A 26,202-nucleotide genomic window follows, 5' to 3' on the forward strand; every position below is an offset into this window, starting at 1 on the left:
ACAGTATCTCATGGCGGGTATTTTATAACAATGTTGGATTGATCCTTACCCTGAAAGTAGTCTATGAGCCAGGAGAAACTGTATTCAACGGCTCAGATTTCTATAAACAGCCACTACAAACTTCAGCCAACTTTAGTCACTGCTAGCTAAAAATGGGTATAAGAAAATCATCTGCACAACACACAAAAAACACACGTATATCAGTAGATATGTATGTATTTGTAAGTTTGAGTTGTTTTTTCCATACAAGATAAATAAAAGGCTTACAATACATCTGGTCAACATTATGCAGAGTTCAAGAAAAGAAAACAAATATGACCCCCCCCCCCCAAAAAAAAAAAATCATGATTGTCACTCAATGTGCTCACAAAAAACTCTCAATGAATAAATAGTTTGTCCAACTTCATAATATTTACAATATTAACAATAATGACCACAATTAATTAAGCTTTGGATCTGCTGACGTGATGAAAAGCTTGAGTGTGGATGGTACCGGACTGCGTTTTTTTTTCTCCTCCTGCCAATACGACGATATTCATAGTGACCGAAGCAATGGCAGCATAAACATTTAAGATTTTGCTTTCTTTCATAATGCCGGTTCAACTTTAGCTATACATGTCAAACAGCTTCATCATATTAACAAACACTGTTAAAAAAAAATTATCAATGGAAATTAAAAACAAGGATAAAAAACAACATTTTATCAACATTACGTTTATATCGCATTCCCCACAAAAATGGAAATGACATTGATCATCCGATGAGGATTAAAAAGGCAATAAACAGGATTCACTGGCAAGAGGAGAGCTTTTTTGTTGAAAAAATAAACTTAAAAAAAGACTAGGGTTGGGGTGGGGGGTTGACATATGGGCAGTAGAATACATCAGTGTGAACTCCTGTTCAGTGATCAGGTGCTGTTCTGAGGGACGGGGGAGGACGAGGGTAAATACTAACACAGTCTATTAGAAAGAGGAGAGGGGTTGGGGGGGGGGGGGGTGTCAGGGATGAGACAGAGTAAAGTTAATCAAGTTCAGGGACATTTTATCGTAGAATGGGGGCGGGGGAAGGGCAGTGCAAAAGCGTCCGGTTCCAAACCACCTTCTTTCCTCCCCTCGGCCTAAATCCGTAGAGGTGCGATGGGATGACCCTGTTCAGCAGTTCAGTTCTATCCTCCAGTAACCAACATTCACTCAAGTTTAAGAGACTCAGTCCAGGTAAGCTGTGAGGGCTCTGGTGCGGGGGTTAGGAGGGGGTATCTTTCAGCCCAGCTAACCAGAATTCAAGTACTCCAGTGCCACCTCATAGCAGAACTTGTATTGATCCTGTGGATGAATGGGAAGAAGAGTACATCATCATTGACGATGACTGGACTAGACGTGGCTGCATTGACTTTACCTTTAACACATTATAATGGCTGAGTTATTCACAATCACAGTGCTATTTTCTCCTTATTGTAAACGTCAACAGGCATTTCAATCACTTAATAATTCTGGACTCAAGTTGAATAGACTTTGGCAACCCGACTTGTCCCAGAAGTACCCAACTGTAGACTTCGTAGTGAGGACCAGTAAACCACTAAGGGTTAGGGGGCCTGTATTCATAAAGGCTCTCAGAGTAGGCATAGCAGTGCCCCCCCACCCATGTAATGTTATTCCTTATGATCTAAAAGAGAAAACTGATCCTAGATCAGGACCGGTTCTTACCAGTAAGTCGACCATGTTGGGTTTGTTGTTCCTCAGTGTTTTGACCGCGTGGAACACGTCAACCGAACGCTGATGGCGGAGCATCTCGCACACGATGCTGATTGCACAAAACGTCCCGCTGCGTCCTCCACCATTCCTGAGAGAGAGAGAGAGAGAGAGAGAGAGAGAGAGTGAGAGAAAGAAAGAAAGAAAGAGAAAGAAAGGGATAGATAATAGACCAAGACATAATATTAATGTTTATACATATATACATCTACCTACAGTGAGGGAAAAAAGTATTTGATCCCCTGCTGATTTTGTACGTTTGCCCACTGACAAAGAAATGATCAGTCTATCATTTTAATGGTAGGTTTATTTGAACAATGAGAGACAGAATAACAACAAAAATATCCAGAAAAACGCATGTCAAAAATTTTATAAATTGATTTGCATTTTAATGGAGGGAAATAAGTATTTGACCCCCTCTCAATCAGAAAGATTTCTGGCTCCCAGGTGTCTTTTATACAGGTAACGAGCTGAGATTAGGAGCACACTCTTAAAGGGAGTGCTCCTAATCTCAGCTTGTTACCTGTATAAAAGACACCTGTCCACAGAAGCAATCAATCAGATTCCAAACTCTCCACCATGGCCAAGACCAAGGAGCTCTCCAAGGATGTCAGGGACAAGATTGTAGACCTACACAAGGCTGGAATGGGCTACAAGACCATCGCCAAGCAGCTTGGTGAGAAGGTGACAACAGTTGGTGCGATTATTCGCAAATGGAAGAAACACAAAAGAACTGTCAATCTACCTCGGCCTGGGGCTCCATGCAAGATCTCAACTCGTGGAGTTGCAATGATCATGAGAGCGGTGAGGAATCAGCCCAGAACTACACGGGAGGATCTTGTCAATGATCTCAAGGCACCTGGGACCATAGTCACCAAAAAAACAATTGGTAACACACTACGCCGTGAAGGACTGAAATCCTGCAGCGCCCGCAAGGTCCCCCTGCTCAAGGAAGCACATATACATGCCCATCTGAAGTTTGCCAATGAACATCTGAATGATTCAGAGTACAACTGTGTGAAAGTGTTGTGGTCAGATGAGACCAAAATGGAGCTCTTTGGCATCAACTCAACTCGCCGTGTTTGGAGGAGGAGGAATGCTGCCTATGACCCCAAGAACACCATCCCCACAGTCAAACATGGAGGTGGAAACATTATGCTTTGGGGGTGTTTTTCTGCTAAGGAGACAGGACAACTTTACCGCATCAAAGAGACGATGGACGGTGCCATGTACCGTCAAATCTTTGGTGAGAACCTCCTTCCCTCAGCCAGGGCATTGAAAATGGGTCGTGGATGCATGACAATGGCCCAAAACACATGGCCAAGGCAACAAAGGAGTGGCTCAAGAAGAAGCACATTAAGGTCCTGAAGTGGCCTAGCCAGTCTCCAGACCTTAATCCCATAGAAAATCTGTGGAGGGAGCTGAAGGTTCGAGTTGCCAAACGTCAGCCTCGAAACCTTAATGACTTGGAGAAGATCTGCAAAGAGGACTGGGTCAAAATCCCTCCTGAGATGTGTGCAAACCTGGTGGCCAACTACAAGAAACGTCTGACCTCTGTGATTGCCAACAAGGGTTTTGCCACCAAGTACTAAGTCATGTTTTGCAGAGGGGGTCAAATACTTATTTCCCTCATTAAAATGCAAATGAATGTATAACATTTTTGACATGCGTTTTTCTGGATTTTTTTGTTGTTATTCTGTCGCTCACTGTTCAAATAAACCTACCATTAAAATTATAGACTGATCATTTCTTTGTCAGTGGGCAAACGTACAAAATCAGCAGGGGATCAAATACTTTTTTCCCTCACTGTATATCACACAAAAAAACTGTCAGAATTGCTAAGCATTAGCACCCCTGAATTAAAATGATCTTAACTTTTTTATTTCTTTGTAATTATACAAGTTAAGAACGTTCTACCTGCAGGCTTGATACTTACAACTAATTGTAAGATTCATGAATTAATAACATTATCAGTGATGTATGGTGGTTGATTCATGACATGTTCTGCCCCTGAGCAAGGCACTTAATCCACTGTTCCCCCGGCGCCAAAGACGTGGATGTCGATTAAGGCAGCCCCCCCACACCTCTCTGATTCAGAATGGTTGGGTTAAATGCGGTAGACACATTTCAGTTGAAGGCATTCAGTTGTACAACTGACTAGGTATCCCCCCTTTCCCTTTCCTTTCATAGAGCTTGGCTAAACTTATCAGCGTCTCTTCCTGTGCTTGCTGTTCTTGATTTTGCCCTCTAGATGGCGCCACACAACTGTCAATCCACCATTGCACAGTATTGGTTACCCACTGACACTAAAGTGTGGCACTCGAAGTAGTTCGTAAACTCCTCAGCTGCTCTTTCTCAGAACCGTTTCCAGATGTGCAACTTCACTGTCTTTACAGCACTGTCTTGAAAGCCAAATAACTTAAGAGTTGCAAGAGGAGAGCGTCACAAAGTGAGGAAGCAGTTTGAGATCAGTGGACGCATACTCTCTCAACTCCCTCAGCAGTTGACCTCTGTCAATCTCCACGTCTCTGGTCTTACGCATGTTTCAAGAATGTTCCGATGAAACAGAGGCTGTGTCCAAAATGGCATACTATTGCCCATATAGAGCCCTGGTCAAAAGGAGTGCACTATATAGGGAAAAGGGTGTAGCTCAAGAGACGTTGAGATGGTTGCGATGGCTGTCATAGCCCAGGTTGTTTGGACATAAGGATGCAGGGAGGGAGCTCTGTGATTGAGACTAAACTAGCAGTCTAAACATTTACTGGAGGGTGGGGGGGGGCAGTGTTGTCTTTCTGACGTTTGTTTAGCGGCAGACCCTGCTGGCTTCGTTCAGTGTGTGTATTGTGTGTGCTGATTGTCTCTGGTTTATAGTGTGTGTGTGTGTGTGTGTGTGTGCTGCTCTGGTCGGGGGCGATTGGAATCACTTCAGAGACTCTAATGAGAGTCATGTATCTGGGTGATTCTTTTGGACTCTCTGGCTTACAGACCAGACCAGGAACCCTGTAAAACAGCACCAGCCACAGATTACATCAACAATGACCCTGTCATCCACACATACACTCCTCCGTTCCCATCATCCCTCCCTCCCTCCGTTTTCCGATTTGATTTCCCACCCAACTAGGGCCTCAGGAAACGAGGGAGACTCTCACGGCTTCCCTCTCTCCTCCATCTATCCGAGTAAAGTGGGGCTGCTGGAGATAAGGAAGGGCAGATTGAGCTGAGACAGAGACCCACCCAGAGGCCTCTCCCACCGGAGCATTACGATCTAGATCTGGGCAGCATCGGGAACTACAAGCTCATTTGATTTGATTATCTCCCTCTGGTAAATTCAGCAGCCTCTCTCCTCTATTTCTCCTATTTAGTAAGTGGAGATCACCTGGGTCAGATTGCACATTGAAATTCATACTGTGATATCACACTGATTTGTCCAGTTAAATAGTATACTTGGGCCAGACTAATGGGTCAAATATTGAGATACAGAGATTGCGATTGTCAACCGTTTTTTAAAATTATTTTGAATTAATGATATAGTCTTGAAGAATATGTCCAGCCCCATTCCTGAGAGTTATAGCAAACCAAGTGGCAGGGCTGCTATTTTGTTGTTTTTTGAATTACGAAGTGGAACTTTAAATGGCTTTGTGCTTGAATGGTTCATTTTGATGACAGCCAGTGTTTGTACGAGCATTGAGCACTTTCTGGTGGGCCTTCAAAATGTCACAGTTTCCAGAGGGCTGTCAGAAGGCAGGATGGTGTGCTGTGACGACTGCATCCCCATGGAAAGTGTATGTGATCACCATCAGAGGAGGACAGTGACATTTCTCACTGTCCCATCGGAATGGTCCAGTGTCACTGTGACCCCGGTGGCATTTTGGGCGGCCATGTTGGATCAAATTAGAGGGGTGGTTTTGGAGGGTTACATCAAATACCTAAGAACCCCCTACTCTTTCCACCCATTTGGGAAGTCCAGAGCTAGTAAAGGTTTACTGTGCAGTACTAGGTGTAGGTTGAGACATGACCGCTAGGTACTTACAGACAGTGCACGACGGTGCGTCCCTCTCCTCCGTCATACTCCTCCTGCCACTTGTCCACCTGGCGGATGAGCTTGAGGAAGGAGCGCTTGGACACAGGTGTGTCCCGGTACATGGGCCAGCCCAGGAACTGGAACTGTTGCACCATGCGATACCCGTCCTGTGGCTGGAGGGAGAGAAATGGACGTGTTAGCATTACCGTGTGTGTGTCTATGTCTGCTATAGTAGCTGTAGGAACAGGAGTGTGTGTGTGTGTGTGTGTGTATCTGCTATAGTAGCTGTAGGAACAGGAGTGTGTGTGTGTGTGTCTATGTCTGCTATAGTAGCAGTAGGAACTGGAGTGTGTGTGTGTGTGTGTCTGCTATAGTAGCAGTAGGAACAGGAGAGTGTGTGTGTGTGTGTTTGTGTCTATGTCTGCTATAGTAGCTGTAGGAACAGGAGTGTGTGTGTGTGTGTCTGCCATAGTAGCTGTAGGAACAGGAGTGTGTGTGTCTGTGTCTATGTCTGCTATAGTAGCAGTAGGAACAGGAGTGTGTGTGATTATGTCTGCTATAGTAGCTGTAGGAACAGGAGTGTGTGTGTGTGTCTGCTATAGTAGCTGTAGGAACAGGAGTGTGTGTGTGTGTCTGTCTGCTATAGTAGCTGTAGGAACAGGAGTGTGTGTGTCTGTCTGCTATAGTAGCAGTAGGAACAGGAGTGTGTGTGTCTGTCTGCTATAGTAGCTGTAGGAACAGGAGTGTGTGTGTGTGTCTGCTATAGTAGCTGTAGGAACAGGAGTGTGTGTGTGTGTGTCTATGTCTGCTATAGTAGCTGTAGGAACAGGAGTGTGTGTGTGTGTGTGTGTGTGTGTGTGTGTGTGTGTATGTCTGCTATAGTAGCTGTAGGAACAGGAGTGTGTGTGTGTGTGTGTGTGTGTGTGTGTGTGTGTGTGTGTGTGTGTGTGTGTGTGTGTGTGTGTGTGTGTGTGTCTGCTATAGTAGCAGTAGGAACAGGAGAGTGTGTGTGTGTGTGTGTTTGTGTCTATGTCTGCTATAGTAGCTGTAGGAACAGGAGTGTGTGTCTGTGTCTATGTCTGCTATAGTAGCTGTAGGAACCGGAGTGTGTGTGTGTCTGTCTGCTATAGTAGCTGTAGGAACAGGAGTGTGTGTGTGTCTGTCTGCTATAGTAGCTGTAGGAACAGGAGTGTGTGTGTGTGTCTATGTCTGCTATAGTAGCTGTAGGAACAGGAGTATGTGTGTGTGTGTGTGTGTGTGTGTGTGTGTGTGTGTGTGTGTGTGTGTGTGTGTGTGTGTGTGTGTGTGTGTGTATGTCTGCTATAGTAGCTGTAGGAACAGGAGTGTGTGTGTGTGTGTGTGTGTCTGCTATAGTAGCTGTAGGAACAGCAGAGTGTGTGTGTCTGTCTGCTATAGTAGCAGTAGGAACAGGAGAGTGTGTGTGTGTGTGTGTTTGTGTCTATGTCTGCCATAGTAGCTGTAGGAACAGGAGTGTGTGTGTGTGTGTGTGTGTGTGTGTGTGTGTGTCTGCTATAGTAGCAGTAGGAACAGGAGAGTGTGTGTGTGTGTGTTTGTGTCTATGTCTGCTATAGTAGCTGTAGGAACAGGAGTGTGTGTCTGTGTCTATGTCTGCTATAGTAGCTGTAGGAACAGGAGTGTGTGTGTGTGTGTCTGTCCGCTATAGTAGCTGTAGGAACCGGAGTGTGTGTGTCTGTCTGCTATAGTAGCTGTAGGAACAGGAGTGTGTGTGTCTGTCTGCTATAGTAGCTGTAGGAACAGGAGTGTGTGTGTGTGTGTGTGTGTCTGTCTGCTATAGTAGCTGTAGGAACAGGAGTGTGTGTGTGTGTCTGCTATAGTAGCTGTAGGAACAGGAGTGTGTGTGTGTGTCTGCTATAGTAGCTGTAGGAACAGGAGTGTGTGTCTGTCTGCTATAGTAGCTGTAGGAACAGGAGTGTGTGTGTCTGTCTGCTATAGTAGCTGTAGGAACAGGAGTGTGTGTGTGTGTGTCTGCTATAGTAGCAGTAGGAACAGGAGTGTGTGTGTGTCTGCTATAGTAGCAGTAGGAACAGGAGTGTGTGTCTGTCTGTCTGCTATAGTAGCTGTAGGAACAGGAGTGTGTGTGTCTGTCTGTCTGCTATAGTAGCTGTAGGAACAGGAGTGTGTGTGTGTCTGTGTCTGCTATAGTAGCTGTAGGAACAGGAGTGTGTGTGTCTGTCCGCTATAGTAGCTGTAGGAACAGGAGTGTGTGTGTGTCTGTCTGCTATAGTAGCTGTAGGAACAGGAGTGTGTGTGTGTCTGTCTGCTATAGTAGCTGTAGGAACAGGAGTGTGTGGTGTTCTGTCTGCTATAGTAGCTGTAGGAACAGGAGTGTGTGGTGTTCTGTCTGCTATAGTAGCTGTAGGAACAGGAGTGTGTGTGTCTGTCTGCTATAGTAGCTGTAGGAACAGGAGTGTGTGGTGTTCTGTCTGCTATAGTAGCTGTAGGAACAGGAGTGTGTGTGTGTCTGTCTGCTATAGTAGCTGTAGGAACAGGAGTGTGTGTGTGTCTGTCTGCTATAGTAGCTGTAGGAACAGGAGTGTGTGTGTGTCTGTCTGCTATAGTAGCTGTAGGAACAGGAGTGTGTGTGTGTCTGTCTGCTATAGTAGCTGTAGGAACAGGAGTGTGTGGTGTTCTGTCTCGTACCCGCGCAGCGTTGTAGACACGGAATATCCTGCTGATGATGTCCTCCTCCAGGTCAGCTGACACAAACTCCACCTGGATGGGCCCGTGGCGGTGCACGCCGTTCTCCGGCCAGTACTGGGGACACAGCTGCACACACACACACACACACACACACACACATTTCAAATGAGACATTGAATGAGAGCCTATTGATTGCGTTGCCATTCACATTCACCCTCTTTTGATAACTGCAATTCTCTCATTGTCTTTCAAGGTCATGCCTTCAAACACACAAAAACATCTACAATTTAACAACAGTTCAGGAGAGTGAAACACCGCCTGACTATCCTGTTCTACTGAGCTGCCTCCTCAACATCAGATGAGAGAAAACACAATGACATCAACTAGGCATTCCAACATATATATATATATTGTATATATATATACATACAGTGGGGAGAACAAGTATTTGATACACTGCCGATTTTGCAGGTTTTCCTACTTACAAAGCATGTAGAGGTCTGTCATTTTTATCACAGGTACACTTCAACTGTGAGTGAGAGACAGACAATCACATTGTATGATTTTTAAGTAATTAATTTGCATTTTATTGCATGACATAAGTATTTGATCACCTACCAACCAGTAAGAATTCCGGCTCTCACAGACCTGTTAGTTTTTCTTTAAGAAGCCCTCCTGTTCTCCACTCATTACCTGTATTAACTGCACCTGTTTGAACTCGTTACCTGTATAAAAGACACCTGTCCACACACTCAATCAAACAGACTCCAACCTCTCCACAATGGTCAAGACCAGAGAGCTGTGTAAGGACATCAGGGATACAATTGTAGACCTGCACAAGGCTGGGATGGGCTACAGGACAATAGGCAAGCAGCTTGGTGAGAAGGCAACAACTGTTGGCGCAATTATTAGAACATGGAAGAAGTTCAAGATGACGGTCAATCACCCTCGGTCTGGGGCCCCATGTAAGATCTCACCTCGTGGGGCATCAATGATCATGAGGAAGGTGAGGGATCAGCCAAGAACTACACGGCAGGACCTGGTCAATGACCTGAAGAGAGCTGGGACCACAGTCTCAAAGAAAACCATTAACACACTATGCCGTCATGGATTAAAATCCTGCAGCGCACGCAAGGTCCCGCTGCTCAAGCCAGCGCATGTCCAGGCCCGTCTGAAGTTTGCCAATGACCATCTGGATGATCCAGAGGAGGAATGGGAGAAGGTCATGTGGTCTGATGAGACAAAAATAGAGCTTTTTGGTCTAAACTCCACTCGCCGTGTTTGGAGGAAGAAGAAGGATGAGTACAAACCCAAGAACACCATCCCAACCGTGAAGCATGGAGGTGGAAACATCATTCTTTGGGGATGCTTTTCTGCAAAGGGGACAGGACAACTGCACCGTATTGAGGGGAGGATGGATGTGGCCATGTATCGCGATATCCTGGCCAACAACTTCTTTCCCTCAGTAAGAGCATTGAAGATGGGTCGTGGCTGGGTCTTCCAGCATGACAATGACCCGAAACACACAGCCAGGGCAACTAAGGAGTGGCTCCGTAAGAAGCATCTCAAGGTCCTGGAGTGGCCTAGCCAGTCTCCAGACCTGAACCCAATAGAAAATCTTTGGAGGGAGCTGAAAGTCCGTATTGCCCAGCGACAGCCCTGAAACCTGAAGGATCTGGAGAAGGTCTGTATGGAGGAGTGGGCCAAAATCCCTGCTGCAGTGTGTGCAAACCTGGTCAAGAACTACAGGAAATGTATGCTCTCTGTAATTGCAAACAAAGGTTTCTGTACTAAATATTAAGTTCTGCTTTTCTGATGTATCAAATACTTATGTCATGCAATAAAATGCAAATTAATTACTTAAAAATCATACAATGTGATTTTCTGGATAAAAAAAATAAAATAAATTACAGACCTCTACATGCTTTGTAAGTAGGAAAACCTGCAAAATCGGCAGTGTATCAAATACTTGTTCTCCCCACTGTATATATATATATATATATATATATATATATATATATATATATATATATGAGCTGTGGTACTTGTTGCCGGGCTACAGTCAGAATAGGGAATGAGAGGATAGTGTAGCCACCCAGCAGGGTGGTGTTGCTAGGAAATGCTGCCACCAGCTATTCTTTGAACATTTTGACAGACAGGGCCCCAAGGCCATTTGAGGCAGACTCCTTCCCCTCCTCTTTCAAACCTAATGGTATCGATCTGTCTATGATCATGTACTAATGACTAGTCTATGACTGGGACTGGAATGTCTGATAGTATGATAAAGGATTGCATAGCGTCACATGGTTGGGAGTGACTTGATTGGCCTCTCGTGTGTGTGTGTGTGTGTTAGTCTTACTTGTGCTGGGTCTACGTCGTTGAGCATCACTATAGAGGTGCAGTGGTAGTCCAGCACCAGCCTCCAGAAGTCTTTGACCGTGTTGGGCAAGGGGTGCTGGGTAACGATGAACGCAGACGGCTGCTTGTAGCTCTGTGGCGGAGGAAAACGACGAGGAAGAGAAAGTCAGCAACCCCAACATGAACAGAAAGCCAGTATTTACGTCACTAAGATCAAGGACATGTCATCAGGCCTTTAGTCATAACGCAGGGAATTCTCACAATCAAGTTCAGGTTACTAAGTGAGGTTGTATGTATCTGAGGTCTGCGGGCCACTTTGTTTTGGAGGAATCATGTACAGGGAACGTATATATTTCCAGGTATTCATGACCGTTCTGAATGAATTCCACTATCAACACTAAGACCACATACTATATCCTTATTGTATATACCAAATATGCATGAGTATAATTGGTGACAAATTATTTCCATAAAGCCAATCCAAACTGAGTCATACTGCTCCGTTCGACAAAAAACACATTGCAATTATGAATGTTTTTGGTTATTTCCATGATGATGGGACAAATCCATCCAAAGCCATCTGTTTTTGAATCATTTTCGATGAGGATGTAATTGTTGGTGGAAGAAGAGAAAAAGCACTAGCCATTCATCAACATGATACACTGTCCCCCTACTGTTTAGGTTTGGCTGGGAAACGGCTGGCTAAGTAACATGGGGTGATTATTATAGAGATGGATGGGCTATTTACACACCAGCTATTTAACCACAGGACGCCCCAGGACTGCTGAGTCGCCCGCTGTCCCTTGCACGCTCTCTCTCTGTTTCCTTCTTCCCCTTTCCTTCTCCCTCTACGCTATTCCCCAACTCCTCCCTCTTCTGTCCCCTTTGCTCCCTCTATGTCTGTCTCTCCCACTCCCTCCCTCTCTCCTTTCTCCATAATAAAGAAGTTATGTCACAGACAGCCAATATGCCACTAATCTACCACTAATAAAGTTTGCTCTTCATTCAAAGCGCCAAATCTGCCCTTTATGTAGATCGGTGATTGAACAGTGACCTATCCACATCATCATATTTCAGCACAATGATTAAAAAAAGAACAGTTCCACTATTGACTCAGCACTTTTCCAGCAGTACATTTACATCCAATGACTTGCACACGGACTGACACTGCAAGTCATTTAAAAAGGTTACGAGTGAGCGTGCCTAAGTTTGAGTGTGTGTGAGAATGAGTGTGTGTGTGTGTGTGAGACGTACGTCCATGAGAGCGGCGTTGATGTAGTTGGAACTCTCTCCGTCGATGGTGATGAGGAAGGGCAGACAGCGGTCTGGCGGGAGGACGTCCATGCAGCGGTTCTTCTCGTGGTTCCTGGGGAGCAGGGCGATGCTGCAGTCCTCCACACGCAACGTAGGAGTCACCATGTTCAGAGTCTGGAGGGAGGGGGGATATGAGCCTGGTAGATACCTTCAATTGTGCCTTGGAGTGAAGAGCATTTATGTACACCAATATACAATATATGTATGCATGTATGATGAACAACGCATGCTCACTCTCACACACACACACACACACACACACACACCACACACACACAGTACCCTGAACTCCTCTTTGATCTGGCTGGAGTTAGTCTGGGGGTCCAGGCGGTTCATGTCATAGTAGACCGATCGCAGCTGGTTGGCTGGGATGGTGGTGTCCCCGCACAGACACGCCTCCAAGATGGCGTCGTGGATGAACACGTACTGCTCCTGTAGGACACAGAGCGGCCCACAGGATATCGTGAGGGACAGAACGCCATGCTACGCCTAGACATACACCAGGAAGAGCTCACACTGAGAACAAAGCACCAATAGTTACCTACACATTAAGGTAACACAGAAACATGACCACACCAAAGTGATGATTGACTCAAGTCAAGTCATGACATGGTTCCAAAATCCATTTTTGGTGAGAAATCAAATCCTAATCCAATCCTCGGTTTTCCAATTGGTCTTGAGAAATACAGAATCCTGGATGGTAGACATTGGGGCTGGGTATTCTCTCATGTTGTTTAAACCATTCTGTGTTTGCTAAGACTGTGGCTGAGCCAACGGGTACCCTATGGACTTCCTTTCTCCAGGTAAGTAGTTCACTATATAAGGGAATAGGGTGTTATTTGGGAAACTGTCTGTGTCACCTCCACAGTGACCATTCCCATTGACCTTTCCTCTGTCAATACTACCACTCTCTCTCTCTTTCCTCTGTCAATACTACCACTCTCTCTCTCTTTCCTCTGTCAATACTACCACTCTCTCTCGCTCTTTCCTCTGTCAATACTACCACTCTCTCTCGCTCTTTCCTCTGTCAATACTACCACTCTCTCTCGCTCTTTCCTCTGTCAATACTACCACTCTCTCTCTCTTTCCTCTGTCAATACTACCACTCTCTCTCTCTTTCCTCTGTCAATACTACCACTCTCTCTCTCTTTCCTCTGTCAATACTACCACTCTCTCTCTCTCTTTCCTCTGTCAATACTACCACTCTCTCTCGCTCTTTCCTCTGTCAATACTACCACTCTCTCTCGCTCTTTCCTCTGTCAATACTACCACTCTCTCTCGCTCTTTCCTCTGTCAATACTACCACTCTCTCTCGCTCTTTCCTCTGTCAATACTACCACTCTCTCTCTTTCCTCTGTCAATACTACCACTCTCTCTCTCTTTCCTCTGTCAATACTACCACTCTCTCTCTCTTTCCTCTGTCAATACTACCACTCTCTCTCTCTTTCCTCTGTCAATACTACCACTCTCTCTCTCTTTCCTCTGTCAATACTACCACTCTCTCTCTCTTTCCTCTGTCAATACTACCACTCTCTCTCTCTTTCCTCTGTCAATACTACCACTCTCTCTCTCTTTCCTCTGTCAATACTACCACTCTCTCTCTCTTTCCTCTGTCAATACTACCACTCTCTCTCTCTTTCCTCTGTCAATACTACCACTCTCTCTCTCTTTCCTCTGTCAATACTACCACTCTCTCTCTCTTTCCTCTGTCAATACTACCACTCTCTCTCTCTTTCCTCTGTCAATACTACCACTCTCTCTCTCTTTCCTCTGTCAATACTACCACTCTCTCTCTCTTTCCTCTGTCAATACTACCACTCTCTCTCTCTTTCCTCTGTCAATACTACCACTCTCTCTCTCTTTCCTCTGTCAATACTACCACTCTCTCTCTTTCCTCTGTCAATACTACCACTCTCTCTCTTTCCTCTGTCAATACTACCACTCTCTCTCTTTCCTCTGTCAATACTACCACTCTCTCTCGCTCTTTCCTCTGTCAATACTACCACTCTCTCTCTCTTTCCTCTGTCAATACTACCACTCTCTCTCTCTTTCCTCTGTCAATACTACCACTCTCTCTCTTTCCTCTGTCAATACTACCACTCTCTCTCTTTCCTCTGTCAATACTACCACTCTCTCTCTCTTTCCTCTGTCAATACTACCACTCTCTCTCTCTTTCCTCTGTCAATACTACCACTCTCTCTCTCTTTCCTCTGTCAATACTACCACTCTCTCTCTCTCTTTCCTCTGTCAATACTACCACTCTCTCTCTTTCCTCTGTCAATACTACCACTCTCTCTCTCTTTCCTCTGTCAATACTACCACTCTCTCTCTCTTTCCTCTGTCAATACTACCACTCTCTCTCTTTCCTCTGTCAATACTACCACTCTCTCTCTTTCCTCTGTCAATACTACCACTCTCTCTCTCTTTCATTCTCCCCCTTTTCCTCTCCTTCTCTCAGGAAAAAGGCCCCGGGCTTGACGTAAATCATTTATGAAGTGACATTTCAGAAACGTCTCGACTTGTCACTTCTGACAAAATCCTTGGGAGCAGAGGGTCAGTGGTTTTCAGGTTAGGCTACAGTGATGTCAGACTCCTGTCCTTGGATATGGAGTTGGAGGTGAAATGGATTTGCAGCCTACCCGGTTGTCATCAAAATATTACGAAATATCACGACAAGACACAAACTGGCTTTTGTTGTGCAACGGGGAGAAGAATGTCATTTATATGATACAGCATGTGCTCCAAGTAAACTTTGAATAGTTTTTGAGCTATGAATTTGTCAGTTCACATCAATTAAAAGTATATGTCATGGGAATCAAACAAAGTAAAGCTTGCATACAGCACGACATTAGACACTTGTTTATTGTGCATTAATATAGTATGGTCAGGGAGTTAGGAGTTGGAACTGTAGCATGTTTTTATGCGTTCTAACTCATCAGCTATTATCTATCTTTAAAAGCAAACACTAGTCTGTTGCATTTTTACTCTGAGCTGAATAATATTTGCACAGGGCTAATGAGTTGGCTCATGTTCCTTGTCAAATATCATTGTGTCACATTGTCTGTTTGGTCAGATGTTTGGGATTGGTTGTGCCAGTGGAATTTTAGATACAAAAGAAGAATCCAGAAATTGTAGACACTACAAGTCTGTCACATTGTGTTGGAGAATACACACCCTGTCCTGTATGGTCCATGGTTTCATGTGTATCATGTATTGACAGAATGAAATGTGCCTGTTTGGGGAACGTGTGTTTGGGGAACGTGTGTGTGTGTGTGTGTGTGTGTGTGTGTGTGTGTGTGTGTGTGTGTGTGTGTGTGTGTGTGTGTGTGTGTGAGAGTGTGAGTGTGGACTTGTTTAACTACACTTGTGGGTTTTAGGGTTAAGGTTAGAATTAGTGTTAGGGTTCGTTTTAGGGTTAGGTGCTAGGTGTAGGTGCTAGGGTTAGGTATTCAGGTTAAGGTTAGGTTTAGGAAAAATAGGATTTTGAATGGGATTGAACTGTGTGTCCACACAAGGTTAGTTATACAAGAATGTGTATGCATGAGTGCGTGTGGTGTGTTTGGGATTGTGTACAGTGGAAGCGAGTAAAGACACTTGGAGCAGGGTCGTGTAATGGTGTGTGTGTGTGTCTGTTTGTGTATGTACGTCTCTGTGTGCGTGTTTCTCTCTCTCCCTGTGTATTTGGGTTCGAACAGGGACAGGGTCATTCTTACCTCTGTCTGGACCATATTAACCCTTCGTGAGCGCAACTCTCTCACACAGTTGTAGATGTCGACCACACCCTCTCTCTCAGCCATGTCCAGCATGATGTCAATCACAATGAAACAGCCGGTCCTGCCCGCCCCCGCACTGATGACGCAAACACACACACACACGCACATACAGCGTGAGAATCAGAGCACAACACACACTCTTCATAGAAAAGCACCGGTTGCCAAATTATCTGGGACTATTTCGATTGGAAACATCAGTACAGATTGTACATGACAGTCTAAACAGTTGGAGCTGTGGCTGACAATAGCAGATCCACTTTATTTAGTGTGGCTGATCTTGGGAGTGAGATGACTTAACTAATATCCATTAGGAACTTCTTTCTGAGTCATACCGGATGAAGAGTCAGAGAGAGAGAGAGAGAGAGAGAGAGAGAGAGAGAGAAAATAGAGCGAGAGGGAGTAGAGAGAAAGAGAGAGAAAGAGATGGAAAGAGAGATGAGAGAAAAAAAGAGCGAAAGGTAGAGATGTATACAGACAGCCAGAAGCCACAGTGAGTGTGTCTGACCTGCAGTGGACCACCATGGGCCCGGCATTGGCAGGGGTCTTGGACTTGACCCTGCGTACGAAGCCAAGCAGGCCGGTGGCGTGGTAGGGCACCCCGTGGTCTGGCCAGCCCGTGAAGTGGAACTGACGGATCTCCCGGATCTCATGGGCTCCCCTCTAGAGAGAGAAGACCGAAAGATACAGAGTTAAATACTTCATTTGGATTCACAAGTACCAAGGACACAAACATCAGAGGTCATACAGATGCCTGGACTTCTGACACATGCACATGTATATGCAGGCACCCACACACGCACACCCAAACAGACCCAGAGCTTTTTAACTTTGAGCAGCAGCTCTCTCTCCCCTCCCCTCCTCTCCCCCTGTACCTCCCTATAAGCACTTTAAAGTTAGCTGTTTTCATGATCAAAGTTGTGTTTTGATCTTGGGGGGAGGGACTAAAGTAGATAAAGCAGGGATGACAAAGCCCATCTCTGGGGGGATGGAAGAGGAGAAAAACAGCTGGAGGAGAGTGGTGATTCACACACACAGCAAGCAGGCTGGATACAGACGGCAGGGGGACACCCGTCTGAGCCTTGAGCACTCATGTACGCACACACACACACACACACACACACACACACACACACACACACACACACACACACACACACACACACACACACACACACACACACACACACACACACACACACACACACACACACACACACACACACACACACACACACACACACACACACACACACACACACACACACACACACACACACACGGCAGGGGAAATATTCACAGCTTAAAAGCCCATGGGGATAGAAGAAGTGGAAAAGTGGATAGGCCTGGTAACAGCTCTGAGTACAATAGGATGAGAAACAAAATGGCTATTATACAGACAGACAGGCATTCTGAAAGACAGATGGACCTATTATAAAGGACGTATCTAAGAACCTTCATTAAAGTAGTGGTGAGTACATGAAGCTCTGTCCAGGGGTGGCATATAGTAGCTAGCATGTCTAAATAGGAAACAACCAGGAAACCCCTTCTCTGAAAGTGAGGTAGTATAGGAAAAACATGACGGTGATAAGTATGAATAGCGTTAAGGCAGTGATAGCCAATGCTTGTTGAGTGTTCTGGAGAAAAATGACTTCCGTTTATTGCCTAGGTGGGAGTTACAGTTCATATTAGGAAATCAGAACATTTAAATGAATTCATTAGGCCCTAATCTATTGATTTCATGACTGGGAATACAGATATGCATCTGTTGGTTACAGATACCTTAAAAAAAGGTAGGGGCATGGATCAGAAAACCAGTCAGTATCTGGTGTGCCCACCATTTGCCTCATGCAGGACGACATCTCCTTCACATAGAGTTGATCAGGCTGTTGGTTGTGGCCTGTGGAATGTTGTTCCACTCCTCTTCAATGGCTGTGTGAAGTTGCTGGATATTGTCGGGAACTAGAACACGCTGTCGTACACATCGATCCAGAGCATCCCAAACATGCTCAATGGGTGGCATGTTTGGTGAGTATGCAGGTCATGGAAGAACTGGGACATTTTCAGCTTCCAATTGTGTACAGATCCTTGCGACATGTTGCCCGTGCATTATCATGCTGAAACATGAGGTGATGGCAGCTGATGAATGGCATGACAATGGGCATCAGGATCTTGTCAAAGTATCTCTGTGCATTCAAATTGCCACCGATAAAATGGCTGGTGTTCGTTGTTGATTGCTTATGCCTGCCCATAGCATAAACCCACCACCACGGGGCACTCTGTTCACAACATTGACATCAGCAAACTGCTCGCCCACACGACGCCATACATCCATCTGCCCAATACAACCGAAGCCGGGATAAATCTGTGAAGCGCACACTTCTCCAGTGTGCTAGTGGCCATCAAAGGTGAGAATTTGACCACTGAAATCGGTTACGACGCCAAACTGCAGTCGGGTCAAGACCCTGGTGAGGACGAGGTGCACGCAGATGAGCTTCCCTGAGACGCTTTCTGACAGTATATGCAGCAATTCTTCAGTTGTGCAAACCCACAGTTTCATCACTTGTCCGGTTGGCTGGTCTCAGATGATCCCGCAGGTGAAGAAGTCGGATGTGGAGGTCCTGGGCTGGCGTGGTTATATGTGGTCTGCGGTTGAGATGCCGTTTGGACATACTGCCAAATTCTCAAAAACAATGTTTATGGTAAAGAAATTAACATTCAATGATCTGGCAACAGCTCTGGTGGACATTCCTGCAGTCAGCATGCCAATTGCACACTCCCTCAAAACTTGAGACATCTGTGGCACATTGTGTTGTATGACAAAACGTACCTTTTCAGAGTGGTATTTTATTGTCCCCAGCACAAGGTGCACCTGTGTAATGATCATGCTGTTTAATCAGCTTCTTGATATGCCACACCTTTCAGGTGGATGGATTATCTTTGCAAAGGAGAAATGCTCAGTAACAGGGATGTAAACAAATTTGTGCAGAAAATGCTAGAGAAATTTGCTTTTTATGCATATAGAACATTTCTGGGATCTTTTATTTCAGCTCATGATACATGGGACCAACACTTTACATGTTGCTTTATATATAATACATACAATGGAAAACAATACACTACAATGAATAACTTCCAATATCATGATCACTTGGAGTGTCCGTACCTTTTCCACGGCGAAGGTCCTGATGACGTACTCTGACAGCAGCTGGGTCTCGATGAGGGTCACCTTCATGTCCCTGTAGATCTCAGTGTCGTCAGGCCAGTACTTACAGCACTTGACCTGAGGGGACAGAGGGGACACAGGGTGTAATGGGATGACCTGACCGCAGTTTAGTTGCTTGTCAACAACCTCCGTCCACACCTTGAAATATCTTTTCTGTTCGTTCAAGGTGAAAACCTGACAGACATTTTTGTCTAGTTTGGAACTTAATGTACTTACTTCTGTGTGGTAAGTTTGGGAGCGTTGGGATGAGAATGTGTGCATGTTACTGAAGGTAGTCTATTGTGTAAGGTGTTGTTGGACAACAGTTAATTTGTGAGTCAACTCAAAAGTTTTTTTTACCATTAAAGTTCCGTAAATATAATTCTGCTGTCTTAGTGAGTTGTGTTGAACAGGTTCACCTCAATCACAGAACACACAGACAGACCCTCCTTTAACATCACAACCACTACAGTCCAGTTTGACCACTATCACACACTTTATGATCACTTCAAACTGGGCATCAACCATCCAACAGTGTGACGTATGACTCCCAATGGACAAGACGAAAGGTCTGAGAAGGTCATGTCAGCTTGTGAAATTGTTGTGTCTGAAATGGCACCCTATTCCCTGTACAGCGCATTACTTTGGCACACTATTTCCTGTATAGTGCACTACTTTGGCACCGTAGAGTGCCATTTGAGACGCAGCCAGTGAGTGACATCTTGGTGCTGTCCCATATAGCTACAGGCAGGTGGCCCTCCTCTTTGTTAGAGCAGATGCTCAAATGTCCCAGCTCTAATTACCCATACTGCACCACTGGGCTCTTTCCTCATTAAGAGGTTGTGAACCCTGGGGTCACCAGAAGTCGCACAGCGCAGATTCTATGATGATACCACCTCACTTATCTGGCCCCTCCCCCCACAGTAAGAGGTGTAAAAGCATATAGGCCTATTTCGTACACAGTGGAAGTTACTTCCCTAATTTGGCAATTGAACAATCAATGAAATTCAACAAAAGTTTGAGCCTCTTCTTCACAGTCTCTGTTTTAGTTTTTTCAGTCCTGGATTTTCTGATGGTATCCTCTCTCTCCCGCTCTCTCTCTGCTCCCTCCCTCCGTCCTCTTCTCTGTCACTCACACCAGCCTTATCTTCTCTCCGGGTCATCCTTATCTTCCTCTCCATTTCTCCATCTGTCTGTCCTCTTTTCCCTCCCTACCGCCCTCCTCTTCCTCCACCCTTCCTCTCCCCTCCCCTGCTGTCTCCTTTGTGATAGTGTAATTAGGGGGGGGGATCTAATTGGTGATATAATTGTGTTTTAATGGCCACGTACATTATTCTCCCGCAGCTCCGCCTTAGTCACGCTAGCTGTCAGCACTGGAAGCAATTATAGTTACTTCTCTGGAGAGGACCGGAAAACATTGTTTAACTGCGATAGGAATATCATTTAAGAAAACAGAGATTCCTATCTGTCTTCTGTGACAGTGTTGATCATGGAGAGACAAATATAGAATAATAATATGAGTGTTTCCAAGAGGTAGGGTTTCCCTGGTGACTTTCTTGGTATAGAAAAAGACACAGCTATACCTTAAAGTATTTAGTATTCAACTGGTCATAATGAGCAAATCGTCAATTAGTAGCAGCGGTCTGACTAACAGAAATAACTGGAAATTATTTGATATTGAGATAAAAACAGTTGCATTGGACCTTAAAGAGATGTTAGAGAGACCCTACCTCCATTCACACACACATTAGTGAGTTACTCTTGCATGTAAACGGTATGATGGAAGTACCATTGTGACAAACCATTTCGTGGTTTGATTTGATAATCAAATTTTTTATTTTATTGAACCTTTATTTAAGTAGGCAAGTCAATTAAGAACACATTCTTATTCACAATGACGGCCTACCCCGGCCAAACCCTATACCGGACGACGCTGGGCCAATTGTGCGTTGCCCTATGGGACTCCCAATCACAGCCGGTTGTGATATAGCCTGGAATCGAACCAGGGTCTGTAGTGACGCCTCTAACACTGAGATGCAGTGCCTTAGACCGCTGCGCCACCCAGGAGCATGATCGATTTTAATACATGATTTATGATGGTGTACTGTAGTTTTGTATTTCATGTCTTTACAGTACTGGGCCACTCAATTACATGTAGTTGGTACATTCAGATCTTGGAAGCCATTTTCTAAAGTAGGTTGCATGAATATGCTTCCTTATGCCCTCATCTCCTACTAGGCCCTGTTTCCTGATATAGCCTTTAAGAGGAATCTCAATGTCGTTGGAGACGATTTTAAGATGATCCCATAAGGTTTCTATTCAAGGACTCATAACTAGTAGCCTAAAGAATTTCAGATCTCTGTGTCCATGTGCTTTCCTTCTTGTGGGAAGCCCAGACAAAAGCTTATTAAACGTTTTGGGCGACCTGACCAAATTCATACAGCAATTTGAGTTATTGATCTTTCATTGTCATTGAAAGCAATTTTAAGAAGCTGTAAATATGCTCTACGTGCACTATTTCTATGCTTCATGTTCTTAAGTTTAGTTTTTGCCTCTTTAACTTTCGGTTTTGTACACCAGCTTCAAACAGCTGAAAATACAATATTTTTGGTTATGAAAAATATATTTCACAGTGGTTTAGATATTATGTAGAGAATTATTGTACTGACTGCTTGTTTTGTCACAAACTGAAATTAGGCGAACTATTAGAATTTTACCAAGCAGGGAATGGTAAAGCGATTCCTGCATTGTGGATCTTTAAAGAATGCCAATCTAGGAGAGCTATCTGGAACAACTAGTTTTCTTATACCTACCACCACAGAGACTAATACGGCTTTGTCAAACTAGTGCCACTTCCATTCTCTCAGGTGTTGTGTGCCACACTGGGTAAGCATGTAAGGACAGCAGGCGACGGTTCTGAGAGGAACTTGGATTAAGTACATGATCCGTGATAGGAAGAGAGGTTTAACAATACAAAGCACTCCTACTGGTCACAGAGTGTAATGTAGCCTTAAAACATAAATACACTCACACAAAATAAAACATTGGGAGGATGATTTGGGTTAGTACGATTAGATATCCATCCGAGTCTTACTAGGTACCTCATCACCATCTGACAGGATAAATAAAGTGTACAGGGTCACTGTGGAGCTGACTGCAGCTTCAGCCCTGATCATCAGTGAAAGGAAGTTGGGTATCCAGTGACACGATCATAAACAGTATGGAGCTCAAGTCAAGACGCTCCAGATCCTCCAGCCTCTCAGATCCCCCTGATACTTCAGCTAGCTTATCCCCGAAGAGCATCCTATAGATGAAGTCTCGGCAGAAATATCCTATTAATCCCAACCGTGTCTGACAGCTACGATATAGATGATCAGCCAGCGATATGCTTTGGGTGGCTGCCTGCGTCACTCACTAACACATTATCTGGGGTAGTGTTATTTTTCACGTCTAGTTGTGCCTTGTGCTCCCTCCACCTGCGGTCCAGAAGGGAAGTAGAAACAGGAGACAGGCTAGATCGAAAACAAACAAAACTGCTTGGCATGAACGCGAAAAGCGACAGAAGCCTGGGAGAAGGGATTTCCCAGAGTTCATCAGTGGTGAAGCGGCCTAGCAGACAATGGCTGTGGAGTGAGTGGTTTTTATTATTATGGTGGAAAAGAATGCCGCTGTGCCTCCCTGCCTGCCGACCCTGGCCTGCCTACAGCCCACTGAAGGGGCCTGGAGAGTGGAGACTCAACAGGGGGCAAGATGGGACAGCCAGGGCTGAGTGGTTAAAACAATAGCACCAGGTGGTGGGAGGATTCACCCGCTTGGCTAGCGCTTTGTGGCCGTGCATCACTCGGTTCCCTTTTGTTGATTTGATATGGTGCCAGCGGGAGTTGGGGCCCTTCCTTAAATGAGCCACTGACAGGTTAGGCATGCCCTCTCTGTCGTTGTGTGTATGAGTGTGTGCGTGAGAGTGTGTATGATTGTGTGTGTGTGCGTGCGTGCACGTGTATTGTTATGGGTTTGACAGCTTCAGAGAGCTTATTCGACTAACCGGTCAGATCACTCTCTGATCACGCCTCTCAAGGCTTTAACCAATGGTTGATTGGCTTGAACGAGGTCTGTACCCACACGGGACATTACACCCCAGTAGATTGGCATTGTCTAGCGTTGCTTTCCAGAAAACACTCTAATGTTGGGCCCCTGGTTTCTGTATGCCAGGCTTGGAAAATGTCCACCTTTTAGTTTACTTGATTTATTTATTGGCTGAATCAATAAAATGTACCAGAATTGAGTTTGTCTTTAGTGTGTGTAGTGTGTGACTGTGTGTGTGTGTTTATGCGTGTGTGTGTCTGGGGTCTCGTGGTACTCACCCTGCCCACCTCCACCAGGTTGGTCACCATGACGATGGTTGCCGTGTTCTCATGCCACACCATCCTCCAGAAATCGTAGACCGTCTCTTGCATGGGCCCTGAGGAGAGACAGAGGGAGAGAGAGAGAGAGCGAGCGAGAGAGAGAGAAAGAAAGAGAGAGAAAGGGTGTGAGTTTGTGTACGCAAAGCTCTTTGTGACCATACGGACATCATGTTATGAATGACACCAACATGTGATTTTCCAATATAAAAGTGCGTGTATTGTCCAAATATTGTCAGGATTGTCAGATCCTCTACTTATACCAGGTTCTTCTCATACTAATTCAATTTTCATCACATCCTTGTTAGCGTTTTTCACATTTGTCGATTATTTGCTTGTTTTCTGAGCAATGAAAAGTGCACAGGTTCAGCTGGTTAACACCTTGTTTATCCCAGTTGAACTTTATCAACACAGGACACTGGGGCTGTGTGCCTGTACATTCTGATCACTGTTGACAGGGCAATCAGCTAATGCCTGGATCTAAGTCAACACACACGCGGTGAATGACAAGAAGCTTTACGCCAGGCAGGGGGACAGAAATCTGTGCACACACTCTCAATTAACTCCTACACACTTTAATGTGGGCCGTGTTTAAGATTGCACCGAGCAATAAAGGATCCCTGGAAGGAATTAAGAATTACTAATTTAATTAATTCAAATTAGCATTGTTTTTTAATCAACTGGCAAATGCAAAAAAAATACTTTGGACGAGCTAATTAGCTCATGCAAATCCGTGTGTGTGTCCTCGAGAGCTGCGGCGTGTGTACCGTCAGCCACAGCAAATTGCTTCCAACAGCTAAAACATACACATGCGCCAGCACACACGAATCTCCCTGCAGATGTTCCATATTCATGCTCACACAAACAGCCGCATTACCAAACACTGGTGTCGCATTTTAAAATGCTTGAGAATTCGGCGGATGACACTTCCAGGTGCCTTTACCTCTAGTGCAAGCGAGCAGGTTTTCTCATTATCGATGCCAGGCCACATGCTCTCCTGGTATTCATAACCATCTCTCCAAGGATTAAGAGCCGATACACTCCCTGTTCTCCCCTGGCCCCCTTCACTCCTCCTAACAGCAACCATCACCAGTCTAGACTTATTATTTTCTTTCTAAATTAAAGATTTAGTTCAATCAGAACAGTGTGTGTCCTACAGTTACTCATCCAACCAGGGATAGGAAGGTTTTTTTCTCTGGAGGAAGTGATGGTGTTATGTAGATGATATGAAAAAAGGACCGCACTCGGGATGAATGGAGGTTTGATCTCCCAACTATTTCCTTCTAAGAGCTCTATGCAAGTACCTCCCCCCTTCCCTTCCCTTCCTCCCTCCTTTCCCCTCCTTATGAACACACTTCGTGAACCTGTGAGACGTTTGCCAACTAAACCAGTCATCTGTGTTGACACAGCGTTAACAGTGGATATGTACAACTGTGTAGAGAAAGAAAGTCTCGGCGGAGGAGAGGCGCGAAGCGCGGCTGGTGTCGTCGTCTGGGAGAAGAAAAAGTGACACGACGCATCATCGTTGAGCAGCTGCGGTAAATGGCCTAGTGCGGCAGAGGGTAAAGCCAAGTCATGCAACTCCAATTAGTTGTGGAGAAGAGATTCTCCCATGGTGCACTGGGGGAATAGGACAAGGAAGTAGGAGAAAAAAGCTAAACAAAAGCTTCACAGACGGCTGGAGTGGACAGGCTGTCAGAGGAGAGGCTCTGTCGTCGTAATGCTTTTCATCCTGGCACCCCACCAGCCACAGATACAGACACACAAATTGCTGGGATTCTTCAGGAGGGAAGGAGACTAGGCTATTTCTTTGCACCTTTTTCCCCTATAAAGAGAAACATGCCAGCCAGCCAGCGATTGTGTGAGGACCGAGTTAATAAAGAAAGGTTGTATGTATTTTAATAAATGATATTATATTAAAAAGGCTATACAGACCTTTAGCCTCTGGGGGTACTCTTGAGAGAAAAGGGGTGAATGGACAAAATGCACCTCCCCACACCCATGAGTAAAAACATACACTGAGTGTACAAAACATTAGGAACCCCTTCCTAATATTGAGTTGCACCCCCTTTTGCCCTCAGAAAATCCTCAATTTGTAAGGGCATGGACTCTGTGTCGAAAGTGTCAATGTGTCGAAAGCGTTCCAAAGGGATACTGGCCCATGTTGACTCCAATGCTTCTCACAGTTGTGTCAAGTTGGCTGGATGTCCTTTGGGTGGTTGACCATTCTTGATACACACAGGAAACTGTTGAGCGCGAAAAGAACAGCAGCGTTGCAGTTCTTGACACATTCCAACCGGTGTGCCTGGCACCTACCACCATACCCCGTTCAAAGGCACTTCAATGTTTTGTCTTGCCCATTCACATTCTCAATGGCACTCCTACACAAACCATGTCTTAATTGTTTCAAGCCTTAAACATTCTGCTTTAACATCTCCTCTGCTTCATTTACACTGATTGAAGTGGATTAAACAAGTGACATAAATAAGGGATCATATATTTCACCTGGATTCACCTGGTCAGTCTATGTCAAGGAACGAGCCGGTGTTCTTAATATTTTGTACACTCAGTGTATATTGTTTGGGATCCCATGCTGAATGTCCGTGACTGACAAGCGCCCGATTGGCCTGAAGCACATCTGCCTTTGATCTGTGCAAGATCTCTGCTTGTTATGATTTTCCTCTCTCGCCACCCCCCCAAAAAA

General features: G+C 45.0%; 1 protein-coding gene across 8 annotated transcripts in view; it reads right to left on the reverse strand.

The window, feature by feature from the left end:
- Positions 1-200: 200 nt before the first annotated feature.
- The window catches only part of LOC129859197 (receptor-type tyrosine-protein phosphatase mu-like), a 306,071-nt gene continuing 280,069 nt past the window's right edge, over positions 201-26,202 (reverse strand). For all 8 annotated transcript variants that reach the window (XM_055928653.1, XM_055928654.1, XM_055928649.1 and 5 more), the window contains 11 exons: positions 23,460-23,557; positions 19,060-19,176; positions 16,402-16,556; positions 15,837-15,972; positions 12,406-12,555; positions 12,064-12,237; positions 10,811-10,942; positions 8,452-8,577; positions 5,779-5,942; positions 1,704-1,839; positions 201-1,322 (listed from right to left, as the gene is read on the reverse strand). In XM_055928653.1, coding sequence (XP_055784628.1) covers positions 1,269-1,322; positions 1,704-1,839; positions 5,779-5,942; positions 8,452-8,577; positions 10,811-10,942; positions 12,064-12,237; positions 12,406-12,555; positions 15,837-15,972; positions 16,402-16,556; positions 19,060-19,176; positions 23,460-23,557 — 1,442 coding nt within the window. In that variant the 3' untranslated portion in view covers positions 201-1,268. The remainder of the gene's footprint in view (positions 1,323-1,703; positions 1,840-5,778; positions 5,943-8,451; positions 8,578-10,810; positions 10,943-12,063; positions 12,238-12,405; positions 12,556-15,836; positions 15,973-16,401; positions 16,557-19,059; positions 19,177-23,459; positions 23,558-26,202) is intronic.

The sequence above is a fragment of the Salvelinus fontinalis genome, chromosome 7 (assembly GCF_029448725.1).
Source record: "Salvelinus fontinalis isolate EN_2023a chromosome 7, ASM2944872v1, whole genome shotgun sequence".
NCBI classification, from domain to species: Eukaryota; Metazoa; Chordata; class Actinopteri; order Salmoniformes; family Salmonidae; genus Salvelinus; species Salvelinus fontinalis.